This window comes from Balearica regulorum, chromosome 2 (assembly GCF_011004875.1).
Source record: "Balearica regulorum gibbericeps isolate bBalReg1 chromosome 2, bBalReg1.pri, whole genome shotgun sequence".
NCBI lineage: Eukaryota > Metazoa > Chordata > Aves > Gruiformes > Gruidae > Balearica > Balearica regulorum.
Genome location: NC_046185.1, coordinates 158,451,712 through 158,470,974, shown reverse-complemented (window position 1 = coordinate 158,470,974; position 19,263 = coordinate 158,451,712). Strand labels below are relative to the sequence as shown.

The following is a 19,263-nucleotide window of genomic DNA, read 5'->3' as shown; positions in this document are numbered from 1 at the left end:
AAAATTATTATATTCACCAAAGAGCTCCTAGAATATAAAGGACTGCTCTGAATTATTACCTAAGAATCTAAATAATAATAAACTGAAACAGAAAAATTCCTTCAAATAAAAACCAAAACTCATAATGCAGGAAGTTGAGCCTCTTGCTACTATAGTTCATTGTTCTTCAGACAAGGCTAAAACACAGTCATTTACCAACCCAAACTATTTTGCAGTAAGGGTAGTGGGTCTGGTCAATGACTCAGCTTGCTTTCTTAGTCTCAGAATATGCACATATTAGAGCTGATGAACATTAAAACCAAAAATAAAGCAAACTACATAGACGCAGGAGTCAATCTTCAACAACACAAGTGAGCAACGAAATGTAAGCCTACAACACTTGTTACACACTAAGATGTTGAAATTTTCTATTTTGAGAGAAAAGGCTATGTAACAGTGAGATCAATACTTGTGACCAGAACCAGCCTACTCTACACACTGTATTTGAAGCAGTATCAGAACAAGCATACCGTTAAGCCTCCTCTGAATTGCTTCTTCCTCTAAAGTGATGATATACATCTGCTCATCTAGGTCTTCAAGGATCTGTATTTGGAAACAGAAACATGAACTGACTATCAGAGTCACTTGTTTTTCTGACTGCACTCATCTAGTCAGGTTTGTTTTGTTCTAGTAACGTATATTTTAAATACATAGTCTACAGCTTTACAATACTGACACAAATAAGATCTCCACAAAGGATTATTCCATTCTGTCACAGATCTACTTCTTTGCTGTGCAAACTTGCTGTTCAGTTTTCATTTCAGATTGAAGCTCTTACGTTCAGTTTCAATCTAAAGAGACTTAGGGAACGTGGGACGGGACAGTACATCTGACCTATACTCAAATCATTTCTAAGGAAAAAAATAACCCATCAACCTTCACATTCAATTTGATTTAAATAAAAGTAACTGCAGATTTTCAAAAAGTATATTAAGAAGTGACTTTTCACATAAGTCAGTATTTCAAGCAAATATAAATTGCTATTGGAAGCTAAATCCAAATAAATGAAGTCTGTCTACCTTACCACCAGGTGCTTTGAGTTTAAAGCTTACAGACAGCAAAACACTATGTATTTTCTTTGTATTTTCAGGGTTGAACTGACTAATGAAAAGGAATGCAAGGCCTGAGCATGACCAAGTTTTAGTAAATACAAACTAGGAAACATGACAGCAAAGTCACTAGAGCACTTGTACCGAATGCTGTGAGGGAAAGGAGAAGTTTGTACCGTGTGCAAGAACAGTAGAGTATTTACATATAAGAAGTTCTTACGGATGCCAACTACCCACATTTCGCCCATCTCAGTGTACCCCCAGGTGCCCTTCTTGTCATCCAGCCTTAGTTTGGTCACATAGCCTTCGCTCCTCAACTCGGAACAAGCCCGTGCTTTTCAGGCATTTGCAAAACAGACATAATAGACAATACTGGCAATAAATATTAATACTAATAGCAGTTACATAAATTGGAAAGTCAGAGAAAGTCTATACTGTTAAAAAAAAACTTTTGCTGTGGAAGAAAACAGGTTTTTGTGGTATATGAAAAATTTTAAACAAGTAAATAAATACTGATTATAGAAACTCTGATGAACTGAAGAAGGAATTATGTAGAAGTGCAAGCATTCTAAAAGTACCCTAATGCCATTCTACCTTCTAACACACACGAGGACAGCTTTCATAACACTTACTGTTGGCTTCACCAGCAACTGACCCATTACTGTAAACATCCGTGAAAGCCCCACTGGCGTGCATACTGCAGAGGAAGAAAGATGATGCAAAATGGTGATTTGTAAGTCAAAGACCAATTTTTATTTGGATGTTCAATGCACTATTCCACATATAACCAGGTGCGGTTGTGAAGAGAACTGTGAAAGCTTCAAACTCCAGTAAGAACTTCAAAACACATTGCTATTGTATGAACAAGACAAGCATCTCTCCCCTCCAAGAGCACAACTATAAATTTTTTAATTTTTTTTTTGTTAACAAGGAACACCATATAATCAGATATCTTAAACATGCTCATGTAATTATTTATTCAAAGCACGTGGCACCAGAGGCTATGTCTACACCAGTAAATTCAGCAGCACCAGGATACATTCCTGGGCACTAAGACTTGATTGGCTACACCAGTAAATTGCTAGAACTATCCCTGGCATGATTTGCCCTGGGCCAGTTAGCACTTTCCCAAACAATTCCCAGGTGCAGTTCTGGAGCTCACACAGTCCAGGAACCACAATCATGAAGCAATATGTACACAGCTACCTTCTGCAAACTGCAATATCATGGATGGAACAACAGTAGCCTGGAGAACATCGCAGGCACATTTAATCTATTAGCACACATGTAGCAGGTATGGTCAAGAGATCATGGAGCTGCTTTGCTCTGAAAGTTATACTGCAACTTCAATTGCTACTAGGCTCAGCCTCCAGATTTTAATGAAATTTTCTATGAAATAACAGTTGGCCCTTTTTGATCATAGCCTGTGATGGTTTCCAGGTATGATGCATGTATGTTTGTTGGGCAAACCATGCTAATAGAAAATTATTAGTAAAAATCAATAGTTTAGGAAGAACAGACCTCAAACACTGTAGCGTGTAGGAGATGGAAGAAATTTGTAACAGCATGGATGAGGATATACATTTATAGTTTCCATTATAATAAAACAGCGTTGTCAAAAAAAGGAGCAGCAGTGCACAAGATTTTATAGTGAGGATTACATTTATTGTTATTCACTAGTGTTTCACTATGACTACTAGGTATTACAGGAAAAATCCAAGAGTATTCAAAAAGGCTAACTTAAGCTAGTCTTCCTTTACTACAGAGGAAGACTACAGGAAAAGGAGAAAAAAGAAAGGAAGCAATACTCCAAATCACCCCTGCAAGCCTTACTCATACCCAGCTTCAGCAATTAACCCAGCTGAAGATCTCATGAAGCTCTAGCCCAGCACCTACCACTTTACCACTGCTGCCATTTCAGCTACAGAGACATAACAGCTTGGAGGGCCTTAAACTTCAGTGATTTGCTTGTATAAATTACAAATAACTCTTCCAAAAATTGGCATTTAATCTCAATTATTTCGGTGGACTGGTTTGCAATAGCCCCAGAACACACTGTGTTTTCAGCTCTGCTGAAACCAACTGCAAGACAGATGTAGGAAGTTTGTAAGCCAACTTCCCCATTAAAACATTCAACAACTGTTGCGAATCACACTCTTGAACAGCCTGAGACATTCAGAACTACTTACTTTTTTTTTCCTTTACCCTCTCCCCACCCTTAAAGTGGATTTAAGAATCTTCACATACAGAGAACCTATCGAGACTCACCCAGGTCTCTCTGAGCAACACCTTGCAGAGACAGATCTGCTCAGTTTCCCCACCCCTTCTGCACAGTGACAGTCCTGTAAGTGTCAGCTGTAAACCCCTAAAGCCTGGAGAACAGGTGAAACCGTGATAATCTAGGAAAGGGAGATGTTCTGTCCCCCTCTCGGCAATTTTCTAGGAAGGGCCAAGGGCGGGGGGGCTGAAACTATAAATGGGATTTGGAGTCTTCCATCATCTTTCTTCTTCCCTTATACATGGATGGCTGAACTCTGGCTAGGACCAGTTAGTATAAGGGGGGGTTACTGCATTTGTTTTATATGCAGTCATATCACTGACCTCCAGACTGGCCAGATACCAGTTTTGTGATTATGAAAACTAATTGCACTCAGTTCCAACTTCTGTCTATACATGAAGATTTTCAGTTAAAAAAGGAAGAAGGATTGTTCACTGAATATAGGACAACCTAAGTGTTCCAAAATAACTCTCCATACTACTGACCTCCTGCAGACATTTCATTTTAAAATTGTGCTTTTCTTTGCAGAATCGAGTCCCTATTTTTTAAATACCTGCTTTAAAAAGTTAAAAATTGAAATTATTTTGGGTGAGTGTGAAATTCTTCAAAACCTCAAAGTATAAGGTAGCATTTGTTCAAACTTCAAAACCTAAACCTAACAAATTTACATTTAAATTTAAACTTAAGAATAAATGAAAAAAATCCCACTCTTTCATTGTGAAAATTAAGACTGTGAAAGTTAAAACAGTTTCCTTTCATGTTCAAAAAATATCATTCATCTTTTGGAATAATCAGGAAAATACTTACAGAGAAGTAACAAGCATCCCATCAGTGATATACAGGAATATAAATACGGGAGGTAGAATTCCCAGAGGTCTGTAAAGAAAATATTGAGCACAGCTTTAGCTTATTAAGTAATAAGCTACTTATGCCAAACAACTGAATTAACTTCTTCAGCATTCAGGATTGAACAATTGTATTTTCAAGAATAAACTAAGAATGTCAGTTAATAATCCTGCAGGCAACTAAATCCCCATGTACTTTAGCCTGAAATACATCTTCAGCTTTTATCACTTAAGTCACTTGTTTTTAACATAACTTGTGCTCACATAAGCATGGAACTTCTCAGTATGCTAAAAACAGATTTAACAGGAAAAAAGGTATTGACTAAATTAATACGGCTTCTTCACAACCTGTGCAATACTCACAGAGCATTTACTAGAAATACATTTAACTGAAAACATCCATTTCTATAATTAAAATGAAACTAGTGTGATGTTTTTATAAATGCCATACCATACAAAGACTCCATACTGGCAGCATCATTGTCTATGAGTGCTGAAGCCACCCACACGATTCCAAGGATAAGCAGTGCAAGAAGAATAAGCATTACAAGGGTTTCCAAAATGCGTGCTCTGATGCCCTGTGGGCAGAAGAGGGGAGAGGGAGGAAAGAACATGGCCAAGAACTTTCAATCAGATATTTTCAAACATAAGAAAATTACAAACAAATACCAGTTCCTTCTTCCTAAATACATACTCACATTTTATCATGTAGACAAAAGCATAACACATAATGCGCATTTAAAAGGCAGTGCATAAAAAAAGGAAGTACTTATGGCTTTATACAGCCTAGATTGAGTTTTTCCCCTTAAAACCACAGAAAAATGTTTTAAACTGTGTATGCCTTACAGTTCTCATTAATCTCATTACTCCATAAAGTATTCTTTATACCATATGATTTTGTTCGAGCATTTTTAAAAGATGGATTACTTTTCTAATACTTTCAGCAAAGAAAGTGGATTAGCAAATTTTTATCTATGATTCCAATCAAGGGAATGGAAAGCCAATTATGGCAAATAGCCAAATGGCCCAGCAAGCATTAAACCCTGCGCAGGTACGATGCGCCAATTTAGTTAAAATACATTCTTCAACTGCAATTGCTTCTGCACCATTCCTCGCAGTCTTCAGAGCCCTCAAGCGTACCGTCGCAGTACTGCTCGCTCTTGGCCTGCCCACTGAGCGACATCCATTACCTCCCAGCTTTGCGTGCTCCGCACTGAAAGAAACACCTATGGCTCGCTTGCTTACACCGCACGCAAGTCACAGGTCTACCAGGTTATATCACAGTATTTGCTCCTGAGTCTAGAAATGTAACAACACTCTAATAGTCGAGTGTTAGATTTCAAAATGTAAATATACCACGTAATAAACAAATTTTTTTATTTTTAATTTGGCATTTTTAACACTAATTTTACTAATTTCAAGCAACAGAGCTGTTGGGACACTTTCTTCAGACATCCTTGCCATTAATGGGATTGCCATTCACATAACTTCTGTTTTTCTTCATTGGCCACTATACATCTCCACAAGTAAACCCGACCTCTTGTTTCTCACACAGGTTCACCCCATCTTGGGCATATTCCACTGAAAATTCTACTTTATAGTTATAAGTAGAAAGTTTGTTTAACATTTGTCTACTTTTATCACCTCTTCCCTCACTGCTTAACACAGGGTAATCCTTACGTGACGTTTACCCTGAAAATTATGCTCCCTACATAACCACTGCATCCAACCATGAATGAGGACCTCGGGCATCCTAACCACGAGCATTGATCTCATCTAGCACGTCCATTCCTCTCTGCTATCAGTCAGCTGCAGAACAGCTAAGGTAGCACAAAAGCAAAACAGACCAAAAAAGCCCTTCATAAATTCCCCTTAAGGCTTAAGCAGGCAGATTAAGTCCAATTCCATAAAGGATCTCAAACACCAAATTTCAAATTAAATGTAGTATGGATAGGATACGGATTTACTCCTAGAATGTATTTTGTGTATAATGAAAGTGGATTTGAGATTGTTAAGTTATTAAAACATATTTTTGTAGTGCTCAGAAACTAGCCTTCAGTCTTCCATGAGTTTTTTGAAGATCATTTAAGCCAAATATAGGTATTTGAAGATTAAATAGCCATATTTTTGAAGTTGTGAACTCGAGCAATAAGTTACCAGAAAACAGGTTACAGTTTAAGTACTCAGCACTGATACAGAGCCTTTACTTTACAACAGAAGTCACAAGATTAGAAGAAAACCCACAAGTCGATTGTTTAGTCAGGAGAAATTGTCTCATGAGCTCCTACGATCACTGCTTAACATTCCTATGGAAACTAAACGGACTATAAGAAAGAGGAATGGGAAAATACTTTGTATTTTAGTTTTCCATATTTTATTCAAGAAGGAGAATGAAGTTGTCCAAGTCTTCCTCTAGTCCTCCTTTCCTAATGGTTCTGGCAGGTAAGAATAAGAGAAGGACGCAGTGTACAACCAAACAACTTGCATCAGTTTTTTCAGAAAGTTGTTCTAGATCACAGCTTTGAAACCAGCATTTGATAACACAAATACTACTTCATTCCTGAGATGTCCTTCATTACAAACAGAATGCATATACCACAATTAATTCAGTGTTTTATGAATTATTTGAATGAAATTAAACTTGCAATTTAATCTGTTTTAAGGAAGGAGGGATTATTTATCTCCAGACCAAGCAAAGATCACATAGGAAAGCACCAGAAGGATACCTCCAGGACATTGACACAATGAGGAAAAAAACCTGGTTTGCATCTATCCTACATTCTTGTATTTCAAGAAGAATTCAGCACTAAGATGCCAACTGAAGCAAGTTAGAACTGTCTATACAGCTGATGAAGGGGGGGGGCATAAGGAGAACAATCTCAACACCACTATCAATTAAAATATCAAACTCGGATTTCAGTACAGCATTAACTACACAGCCTTAAATAATGCTCCCACACTGTAGACTTATGAGATGAACACAACCATAGCCTTTAGAAATAATTAAAAACATTCCCCTCCACCTCAGGCTAAAATGTGTTGTTTTAAAATATGGTGCTAAGACAATTCTAAAAGAGAAGAGTGAGCTCAGGCAATACACTTGCTTTATTTTCAGGAAGACAAGCTGACCCCTCCAGTACTTCTATTAGCATGTCAATTTTAAGAAGGCTAAATTCCTTAGTTTCTCTTGGGCAATTACTGCTGAGATGCTGGATAAGTTGGAGAGTAGCAAAAAAACCACACCAAGACTTTAAAATCTTTTTTACAGTGTTACAAATACCAGATATCAAAAAGAAAACCACAAACTATATAAAATGTAATTGAGCTTGAAGTTATAAAATTAAATGGGGAATGAAAATACATGGTATGGTGGTGGTTTTTATACTTCCACTGCTACACACTAAGAATATTGCTGTGACTTCAGCTTACATTTGTGTGCACAAGGAGAGAGGAGTGGGAAAGAAAAAAGGGAAGTAGGAGGTCCTAGGGAAAAAAAAAAAATATTCCTTTGAAAAAAACTTGTCTAGAATAAAGCCTGGGATTAGAAAGACCATTTGCCAGCCAGGAAGATTAGAAAATCTCAATCTGGAACCCGGACACACAGTCCTCAAAGAAAATGGATGAAGCAATGTAGACCATGGTTACTTCTCCAGACACTCCCTGAAGATCTCAAAACCAAGCTTGACATGGTTTTATTACCGAGAAGGGGCTTAGGAAGCATCCACACTTTTGCAGGTGTTGCTCTTACACCACCACCCCCCTCCCCAGGACATGCAGAGAATACAGAAGGCTATAAAACACTATGAAGAAGGAAAAAAAAAAAAAAAGATATTAACTGGAAGTGAAACAGAAAAACAGAAAGGGACAGGAATAACAGCTGAAAGAAAGGTAGCAGCATTGGGAAGAAAAACCTGATCTTTAGTCTTCAATTTGTACACCAATTTCTCTGTAGGTCTGAAAATGAGAGGAATGTTGTTCCAGGGATGGACCGAGGGCCATCCTTTGGGAAATATGAACCACAATTTGAAGGAAGGTGGCACTTCTCTTGCTGGACAGTGATTTAAGTTTTAGTAGCCCAATTTTAAAGTCTTTTTCCATGAAGGCATCTAGAAGAAAACATCAACTGTCATTGCTTCCAGCACTACAAGCACGTAAGAGGATCTGTAGTAACTGCTGAATAGCAAACCAAAACATATCCAACAGCTTGCAATTTCCTCAAGTGAGTTTCAGATTATCCATAAAGCAAAACAGACTTCTGAAAGTGAATTACCTGTGTGGTTCCCTACTGTCAGGGAAGCAGAAGCTTGGCATCATACAGGCCAACCTGACACATAAAAGGAGTCTCTTGTGGAGACTATTAAAAAAAAAAAAAAAAGAGTCCAGAAAAAAATTTTTGAAGCTAATTACTACAATCTGATAGAAATTACAATTAAACCATTTATCAAGAAAATCAGGAAAAAAGACTGACAGATTATACCCTCTAACCCCCCCCCCTTTTTTTTAAACTTCAAAATTTCACAGCCTAGACTCAACAGCTCACCTACATTTTCACTCACAGCATATTTTCAAAATCCACCTAGCTCTTTAACTAGAGCGCTTAACCAAAGGAAATACGTTTTTAAAGGGAAGATGTTCAACACATGAATCCCAGCAGCGTGGAACTTGCCAGAAGCCTAGTAAGGTCTGTCATTTTCTCTGTATATCAATGAGGGGGAAAATAAAAAAAAAAAAAAGATTAAAAGATGCATGCCTACAAATAAAAGCTGTCCTACAAACACATTCTAAGGTTCTTGTGGTTTGTACAGCCTTAGAGATAGCTGACTCTCAGACTTCTTCAAAATTCAATTCCTGAGACATTCAGAAGTTTTCTTATTGTTTAATCCCGATCTACTTACACTGCCTGGAGCAGCAGGCCTATGGGTTCATGTTTCCAGAAAAGCCTAATCTTAGCAAGAAAGGTTTTAACTATTCTAGAACTGTTCTGACAAATTTTTAGTTGATACTCTGGAAGGCATCATCAAAATCTTACCATGTTTCTTCCCTATTATGATTAACACAGATAAATCATCCTGGATGATAAATATCCCAAACATATTAAAAACCAGCTCATGGCCAAAAAAGGCAATTCTTCAGCTGAAAAGCCCAATGAAGTACAAATGGCAACAACAGTCCTGAAGGGATGGCAGATGTCATACAAGACAGCAAAAACCATTTCTCCTGCCCAGTACATTTGTGTTACGCAGGATGACTGTTATGCCAATCGCAACACATGAAGACTTTGTCCACTCTGTATGTTCACACATAACACCTAGAGGCTGGTTTTTACTTTGTAAGAGAACGTACGTTTGGTGATAGTTTCTAACAGCTTTTCAATAAGGAGAATGGAGATTTCTTGATAATGGAGACAGAAATGTTGGGTGGGTTTTTTCCTCCATTTGAAATTCGATGACTAATTTTTAATGATATAAATATAATACTTCAAAATGCTTTGGTAATAAGTTAGCAGAGGTATGAAGACCTTGCTGTGCACACCGATTGTCCACAAAGTTTCAGATGTTTTGCGTAATAGCAATTAGCACAGGGATCTTTTTCCTGATTACAACGACTCCCAAGGACAGCGTGTAGGCAAGAAACCTGCTGACTGCTCCTCTCTCCATTAAGAGTCACATGCGAAATCTGGAAAGGCTTAAAAGGAAATCTCTTGATGACTGCCATTCTTGCAAAGCTAAGGTATACACATCATATATCCAGGAAACACAGTGCGGAAGACGTGGTTATCTTCCAAGCACTGAGACAACCCTGTGCCAGAAACTCACAAGTTGTTACTTTTTGGGAAAGAATAATTACAGAAATGAAACCAATCAAGCCAGTTTTTTTGCCTGGTTTTGCTCTGCCAGTTGTGATTAGGAACACAATTACTGTTTTCCAGCAATTTAAGCATAGTTTTTAATGCTTTCTTATGCTATAAGAATTTCAAAATACATCTACAGATAATATTTACCACATGTTCTCATGTTTTAACACTGATGAAGAGTAGAAAAACTTGCAACATGTTATTTTTCTGTAACAAGCAAAACTCCAGGTGAAACCAAAGAACTACAGCCCCATTCCTACCTCAAGAAAACGCATTTCTTTGCTGAAACATTACCTGGCTGTAGTGATGTTGATGAACAAATTATTAGCTCCTATAAGATGGACATTTTTGGAACTACATCACCAATGTACAACATGGTATGACTTTTGTTAATTCTACATTTTAATTTGGTTGCAAATTGTACAGGAAAAAATCATCAAAAAATTATTATTAATGAAGTAAAAATTACAACATGTTACACACAAAAAAGAGAGTCCTAACAAAGTTTCTGTGGTGCTGAATATTTTAACATCATTCTGCTTGGACATCTTGACCTCTTCCAAGGTAGGTAAACATCACCTTTTACACCATGCCCTGACCCATGGGGAAATCCCGGGAAACATTTCTGCAATCACGGCACATTTAAAGTACACATGAAGCTTATCATTTTCACGTCATAAAAAGGAGTCTTAGTAACTTTCAGATTTGTTCAGCAAGAGGCTGACTGCAACAAACATGCATGCTAACATCTGCAGAAAAATAAATGGAGGCACTAAAAAAAGAATGAGAATTACAGCAGTTATGAGGTTGGGGGTGTTAATGTATTAACATAAATGACATTTCTAGCATGCAATACTCCTCTTTCTCAATTTCTGAGCATTAGTGAAGAGATCAGCTTCAAGCGTTCTAACCATTTCTAAGGTCAGAAACCATACTTTGAGCAATCTTTGTTGTGACCTATTCAAGGCAGGGCAGATTTTTATTATTTTAAAATAAGTAAAGGAAACCCATCTTCCATCAGGTAACACGGAAACACATACTACATTTAGCACACTGATGTTCACTCAAGGGGTCATTACCTTATGAGACTACCACAAATTACTGAGTCAAAACCAGAAGCTGTAGTTTTAGGAAAACTCAGCTCATTTTTAAAATGTGGAAGTCAATGACTCAGAATCCTCACAGAGCAAGCTAAAAAAGTTTAACCAAGAAGTAATATATTCAGGCATCAGATTCAAGTAATCAGAAAAAAAAAGTTTCTTTGTCCATCCAAGAACCAAAGACTTCAGACTGTAACCAGTGCTGACTGTGTCTTCTCCAACACCACCTCTTCTCTCACAGAATCTTTCCAGCCTGGAGGAATTCTGAGATTAAAATGAACACTTTTCACCACAACACAATGAGTGTATTTTAAAGTTTATGTTTATTTTCCACACAATACAAATCTTCATTCGTAGTCACAAAACATTCCCATCAACTTTCAGCTGATTTTTTGTTAGCATCTTTTCCCAAATGATTTCACAGTGGTTACCATTCTGTCAATGGAGCAAGAGGAAGCAGCTGAAATCACTTAACTGTACAGAATTTAATAGTTACACAGTGTAAGTAACAAAATCCAGAAATTTCAAAGAGAAACTAAGAACTGGAGAGAAAAAAACAAAGTGAAAGTCAAAGGAGCCTGATGGAAAAAACCATGATGAATTCTTTGGGTATTGGCTAAAGACATGTACCAATAAGCATTAGAGCTACACCTGCCAAGTTGGAAATGAAGGACCAAAAAAACCATTCAAGTAGGAGTCAAAAAAAAAAAAAAAAAGATATCCTTATTTAGTAGACATCTATCCAGGATGCAGTACACCCACTGGAGTGACTCCTCTGCCAAAGAAAACTTAAGCCCTCTTCTCCAGTGTCCCAGAAGAGTATCCAAACCACAGTGTTACAGTATATTTTGGGGTCTGTATCTGTCAAATTTTCCTGTTGAAATCACTGCATGCAAGTAACTCACTGAAATAACCTAAGAACCAAGATGGACTCCTTGCAGAATTGCATCCTCATGATTGAGATAAAAAAAAAAGTCTTTCTCACTTATATTCCTAGGATCTATTTAATTATCCAATACAAGATGGACTCCAGTGAGAACAATAACATGAGACTCATTTATTGCCCAGCAGCTAAGGCATTGTTTCAAATACATGGATTAAAATTACTTAAGGAAAGAGCATACAGCTGGCTCTTCCACATCCAGGTATCATTTTTGCTTATTTAACATAGAAATAGTATATTAGAAAAACATTCCCTACAAATTTTGTAACAGAAGACATACCAGTGTCTTAAAGCAAGGGAAAGCTAGACAGAGTATCAGAAAAAAATGCAAACACTTAGTAGCTGGAAGAAAATAATTACAGCCTACAGCTATCAGATACATGTGACTACCCTGCTGCAGCCTGCCCTTCCCTTCCTTCGCAGAAAGAAACTATTGCAAAAAAAAAAAAAAGCCAGGATTATATCTAAGTTGTTTTTAATAAGGACAGATGGAGATCTACTGGCACTACAGTAAAAGCGCACAACCCAAACCTTTTGGGAAGAAGGGAAGGAAGAAATGAAAGGATACACATAGTAAAATTATGAATGTCCTAACACTACCCCTTTCCCCCACAAGTTTCCCCTGCAGATCCATCTGCCAGCTCTCACTAATCAGCTCTTAGATGCTCGACTCCTTCCACCTACCAAGTTTCCCAGACTTTCCCAAGCCACCTGCAACAACATGGGAGCTGTGGGATTTCTGACACTGAGTCTCCCTCTAATCATTTATTTTTGGATCAGAAAGAATCTTTCCTGCTAGACTGGAGTGATAGAAGATAAATATTTTCCAACTTCTTTGTAGCTTGGCAGAGGATTAAGACAAGTAACACAAAAGTATAAAGAAATACTTGGAATTTGTGATTGTGTTTCTGGCAGAAAGAAACCACGAAGACAGTTCCCAAAAGCAAATGACACGTAGAAGCGCACAGATCACTATTAAAGTTCTAAAATAAAGAGAAACCTAAAGGGTTTTTTGTGTCAATGTCTATTACTAAGCCCCTGCAAGGATGAATAAGGTCAAGAAGAAAGCACACTCCTAGAAACTGGCCAAAGCACCACACTGCTGGAAGCTCCTTTTAATAAACTGCGAAATACTTCAAAAAAGCTAGACCAAAATAAATTTTTAAATATTTAAAAAAAATAAAAATAAAAAATGGCCAGAGATGGGAGACAAACTCATTGGTCCTCCTTCCTCCCCTCCTTTGTAATTAAAGTTGTTGGCTGCCTTACAAATCCTCACCACACTACAGATGCATTAGCTCCTTCCTCGCATTGTCAATTCAGAGTAAGTAATTCTTAATATAGAGTAATCCTTAATGTGGTATATTTCTAGTAATATTAAATAAGTAATATAGGCTAAAAGTCTAAATATCACATCGCTGCTTATTTGGATTAATGAAAAAACATTGGTTTTTGAGAGAGAATTGGAAATGGCATTTACTTAGTAAAGCCTCATTTAATAAAGGAAGCCTATTAGAAAATTGTTTCATGCTTTATGATTAAGATATAGTAAAACTTGCCATTATCAATATAAAATTAAATGGCAATTTTCCTCTGTGAATTAAAATGACACTTCCATTAAATTTGTAAAGTCTTTTTTTACTGTTATATAAAGTAATAGAAATGCATAGAGACTTGAAATAGATACAATGTTTTTGCTTGTCCTGAAAGGTCACTATGTAGTGTCAATAAAGACTCAAACAAAAACACAGACTAATGTGAAAATATTCAAATCTTAATAAAATATTCCTTATGCATAAGCCAGCAATTTTTATAAAACAAAATCACCATGCCCAAATAAAAAAAACCAGCAGCAGATCAATTTAATGTTTCTTACCATTTAATAAAAGAAACTGAGATGAAAAAGTGTTCACATTGCCTTCTTGAAGAAGCCTCAAAGTCAGACATGCCAAATTCTTAGAGGCATCTGCCTTTACCCATTGACTACGAGAGGGGGCTTCTAGATCCCCTGAATCACAGCCATTCCAGGGATCCTGCATGTCTGAATACTTACTTCCTTCCCAAAGGACAGCAAAGTTTTCTACGTTAAATGAAATAGTTATGTGAATCTTATTATAAACTGATGATAAAAAAATTTAAGAAATACATCTCAGGATTTTTAGATATATAACTATCGTCTACCACAAACAGAAGGGTCTATAAAGGGCAATAAGAATGCTCCATCCAAACACAATTTGAAAACTACTCATTTGTGCCTAAAAACAAAACAAAAATATCTTAGGAAAAAAAAAGTATTTTAGAACCCAGTGCTTCAGTTTATAACAATGATAAAATTAAGAGATTCAAGCTTAGTATTAGTGGCTGCACCATCTGTACACTTTACAAGAAGTAGAAGTATTTAGCATGTCTATTTTCACTCATGCAGAACTCCATAAGTTATCCTAAAAGCAAATAAAAACTGTAACATAAAAAACCCACCCAATTAAAATATTCACATGTTATTCTATTTGCAGGCTTCCAGCTACACGTTAAAGCTTTTAGCAAAGAACTATGGAAATTCCACAAGACATAAGCGTGCTAAATACAGCAGAGATGTACAAGTTCAGAACAATGTGGGAGTGGGGAAAGCACAAAAGTTCAGCAATTCATTTCATTCCTGGCTCAGATGAGGTGGAATAACCAATGCTCCAGTGCTAGCTTCTACAACTAATTAGTTTTACAGATGACTCTACCTACTCATACGCAAGAGTCATCTAAGACAGTTTCTCACAGCATGCTAGACGGGTAATGGTCAGAAAACCACATTTTGAAATAACACTAAGTGTGTTTGGAATTTTCTTTGCACAGTGTTTTACCCGAATATTATTAACAATTCTTGTTACATCTTGTTACTCTAGTAATTTCCATAGCTCAAGTACATGAAAATGTTGCCAGAGCACAGACTAACCTGACACATTTTGCTTTTCTATCTACATTACAGAGTAGGTAAAAAAAAGTAGTTATAACATCAACCCCATAAACTACTGCAGAAAGGCTGAATCATTGCTCAACTACTGAAATCGCAGCGAGGCGGGTAGTGTGGAAAATCTATGCCGAGGGGACTATACCATTAGCTTATCCCGTTACTCTAGTTTTTGGAACTTACACTGAGGCCTCTCTAAAAGAAGGACATTCTAATTTATGGAAGCAACCAACTGACATTTAACTACTTCAATGAAATGGAGCACAGATCACATGTCATCACATCTTGATCCAACGTGTGCAACAACCAACATTCACTTATTTCCCCCTCGGCTGTCCCAGATACAGAACTGTTACATATATTCAACAAACCATACGTCTCCTTATGGTAAAATAAAAAGGATGAATTTTGCACATAATGTCCCCAACTGAGTCAAGCAAGACATCTTATAAAACCTTATAAAATGTTTTATAAGGCTACAAAAGCAAATTCACATTAAGCCATTCCTCCTCAATAGCCACAAGTTTCTCTGTCCTAACCACCAAATGTTGAATTTCTGTATCTTGGCCTTATCGAAAAATGAGAAGGCCCTAAGTTGAAGAATACATGCATGTTTTTTACCTAAAAGTTGCCATCTTGCACAGCCTCTGTTTCTAAATGTCTAAATACAGACACCAAATAAGTTACACATGCTGAAGTCTAGGCTTTGTAATACAAAATTTAATATAACCAGCATTCCCAACCTCTTCTTGACCTACCTGTAGTAATTTTCATGTTCTTACTGGCTTTAACTTTGCCTTCGTTACAGTCATTGTGAAAGGACAGAAAACCAGACATCCCTGCAACACCTAACTTAAAAAGTTATTTTCATCTCCTACTAATCTCTAGTATAGTTACTTATTCCAATCACAGAAACAGGCCATATATTCACATAACTCTTTTCAGACTAATTTGCTGAAATATACCCTTAAAGTAAGAATTTTTCTTTTCCTCTGCAGAACTGTTAATAAAGGACCTCACAGTGTAAAACAATAATTTTAACATGTTTTCTGAGTTTAGTGTAAACACTTGTCAATGATGTGACATGCTAACAAGTATGCTAAACCTTCTCATCTTCTGTTTCCTGCCATTTTATAAGCTCTTCTCAAATTTACTATCAGATGTGCCTGTCCTCTGCATTGCAAATAATAAAACACACGCTATGTTTAGCTGTATACATGCTATTTCTGAGACTTCAACAGAAGCAGGAAGCATACAAAGGGTCAAGATATGCACCATTCTTAATGCAAGATTTACCATTAAATATAGTCCTTAAGTATCCACCTTATATATTATGTTATGGGTTTGTATAACAGTCGCTTAAGTATGCCTTTATTTTAACAGGGAGGAGGAAAAACCCTGATCAAGCTACTTGCCAAATTAGAAACCCAGAATAATCAGGACCTGCTTCTAAACAACAACAAAAAAAGTCTAATAAATTTTAAGTGGTGTCATTTTAAATTACTCCAGCTTAAAGAACCGGACTTCATATCTGAACTTAAGATGTTAGCTTATGTCAAAAATACAAAATCAAACAGCTGCCTTTGATGTGACTGATTAAACAACTTTTGTCTCTGGTATTACTAATGGAATGAGTAAATGGGTTGTAATACAGCGTACGATAATTCAGTTACATACTAGTAAACATTTCATGGAGATCAGAGCACTAAAGTCTCAGTTCATGCTGAATGATTTTATAGACAAATAAATATGAGCTTAAATGCCAAATAAACATACACTGTTAACAGAGTACCTCAAGACTATTTGGTGAGCCGTTACACACAGTGGCCCATGGGTATTGCAGTCAGAGGTACACGCAAGCATAAAACACAAAGTCAAATGCCGTTTCCAAACAAGGTTCAAGACTCTTACACTCTCAATCGCTTTTCCAGAAAAATCAAGACAAATTTAGAAAATCGTTTGATTTTAATTAGGGATAATCTCATATTGGAAAGGATTTCCAAGTCACTTTCCCCAGTATTTTGTATTATAGCATCAATTATTTTCCACGGAATACTTCTTGTGGTTAGCAAAAAAGTTTCTAAAAGTAAATACTTCAAAACTAACTTCGAAGAGACTTCCTACACTGGCTTCATCACATACTGAAAATGTATTTTGCAGTGCTCTACACCTACAGTTAAACCAAAGTTCTACCAGTACACACAGCAAAACTGGAGAGTACAGCTTTTCTATGTGGAAAAACACAGAAATTAGAATTTCCGTGCCCACCAAGAAAGGAAAAAGTGGCAGGTTTACTTTTCACTTATATTTATTACTATGTTGAGTTACCTAGAGTTTGCAAACACAATGCACTGCAACACAACGCATTAGAAAATTAAGCTTAGTTCAGTCTTCTTATATAGTAACATGGCTAGGAAAAGTCATTGCTATTGATAAGTATAGAGCGTATCAAATCGACTCGAATGCTGAGGAGATGGAAGACGTACACACTACGGCTGCTCAGCATGTTAACAATTGCTTATCTTTACAGCAAAAACAGCAGTTTCAAAAAATGCTAGTAGCTGTATTTTTGCAAAGCTTCAACATTTCACTCCATCCCCAAATAAGTAATTTTATTTACAAAACATTTTTAAAAGCCATGCTCCTATGAAAGAGAGGAAGGGAAGAAATCTGGCTTTAACAGCAGAAACCACTGCATTTGACTATTTGGAAGGGAACCTCCATACCATGTTTTACTTGCACGGGCTAAGCTGCAACTGCTAACACAGGCACGACTTTGCAGTCGTGACAGCCAAATCTTTCTACAGTAGCAAGCACTACGCAATAAACTGTTCAGAACACTGGCCCATCTCACCTGCCTTAAAAATGTAGCAGTTTATTCATACACTTAAGTGGTGTTTTTATTAAAATAAACTCAATGAGAGTTTGGGAAGAGATATCAAGGAGAGGCAAGCAGATGGAGAGACTAGCTGACACATAACAATAGCTGGTGAAATATTACTCTTATTTTCTGTAATAAACACCAAGATCAAAACATTATGCAAGTTAAATTTCCTTGAAAGGTTCCCAGCAGGAGTTTTCCTTTTTGTTTGTGCAGTACGCGATTTCCTCTCACCCACAAAAAACATACCAAGAATGTGCATGTGCCACTAACACTAAGCAGCACTTCCTTAATCACTCATTTCCAACAATTTATGGATGATCAGTGGCAAAAACGAGCAAAAATAATGAAAGCATGCAATGAAAGCTCATTGAGACAAACCGGCTTGGACTTCCTACTCATTTCTGTGTCTCTTTAAGATGGGGGTCTGATACAAATTAGCCACTGGGAAAAAAGTCATCTGGTCATAAAATACAGTACAGGGTCACTTTTATGTAAGTTTGCCAAAAGGGACATAAACCAGGACAATTTCAAACTGTGACACAGGATAGAAGTATATTAAAAAAATCTTTGTTCCTCCTCCATTGTGCTGTCATGTTGCTCAGCTTTATAGACATTCTGAGCACCAGCTCTGGCCTCTTCGCTTCCACCTGGTCTACCTAATTAATTAAGCAAGGAAGTTACCTCAAATTTTTGTACTATTTGTTTTTATTATCATGCACTTCTTTTGATGTTCCAGGAGTTAACCTCTTAATCCACAGACTCTGTGTGTTGTGTTCTGAACATTTTGGGATGTCTGGATAATTTGGATAATTGGTCAGGATGTTGCTGTCGCTCATGTTAAACTTTATGCCATGACTTCAAGTTCAAAGATCAGTATTAAGGTAAAATACTTCATAAAGCCTTTTTAAAACTCTACACTCGTGATTATGCAATACCTAGTTATTCCAGTTTCTCACAGTGGTAAATTGCACTATTTGTATTTTCTTACAAAGAAATTACTCCTAAACATCTTTATCTTTCTCAACTTCAAACAAATACAAATTTCAGTTGAAGTTACATCAAGAGAAAGAGTATTTTAAGGTCAAGAAAAGGTATAGCAATTATCTCCTCAAAAATGCTTGCCTCCTTCACACAGCAGCACACGTAATTTTCTATGCAGTCTGATATCACACATGGAAACATCAGCACTGTGAACTACAGATGCTCAACTGTAAATACCACAATTTTCCTTTTTTGGAGAGAATGCTAGAGAATGAAGTTAATTCTGACATTAAGAAACCAGGTTGACACTTTTGTGTACTACAGAATT

The 19,263-nt window shown here is 36.7% G+C and overlaps 1 protein-coding gene across 2 annotated transcripts in view; it reads right to left on the bottom strand.

Moving 5' to 3' along the window:
• LMBR1 (limb development membrane protein 1) overlaps positions 1 to 19,263 on the bottom strand; it is a 74,495-nt gene that overhangs the window by 24,213 nt on the left and 31,019 nt on the right. For both annotated transcript variants that reach the window (XM_075746637.1, XM_075746638.1), the window contains 4 exons: positions 4,663 to 4,789; positions 4,174 to 4,242; positions 1,721 to 1,785; positions 510 to 582 (listed from right to left, as the gene is read on the bottom strand). In XM_075746637.1, coding sequence (XP_075602752.1) covers positions 510 to 582; positions 1,721 to 1,785; positions 4,174 to 4,242; positions 4,663 to 4,789 — 334 coding nt within the window. The remainder of the gene's footprint in view (positions 1 to 509; positions 583 to 1,720; positions 1,786 to 4,173; positions 4,243 to 4,662; positions 4,790 to 19,263) is intronic.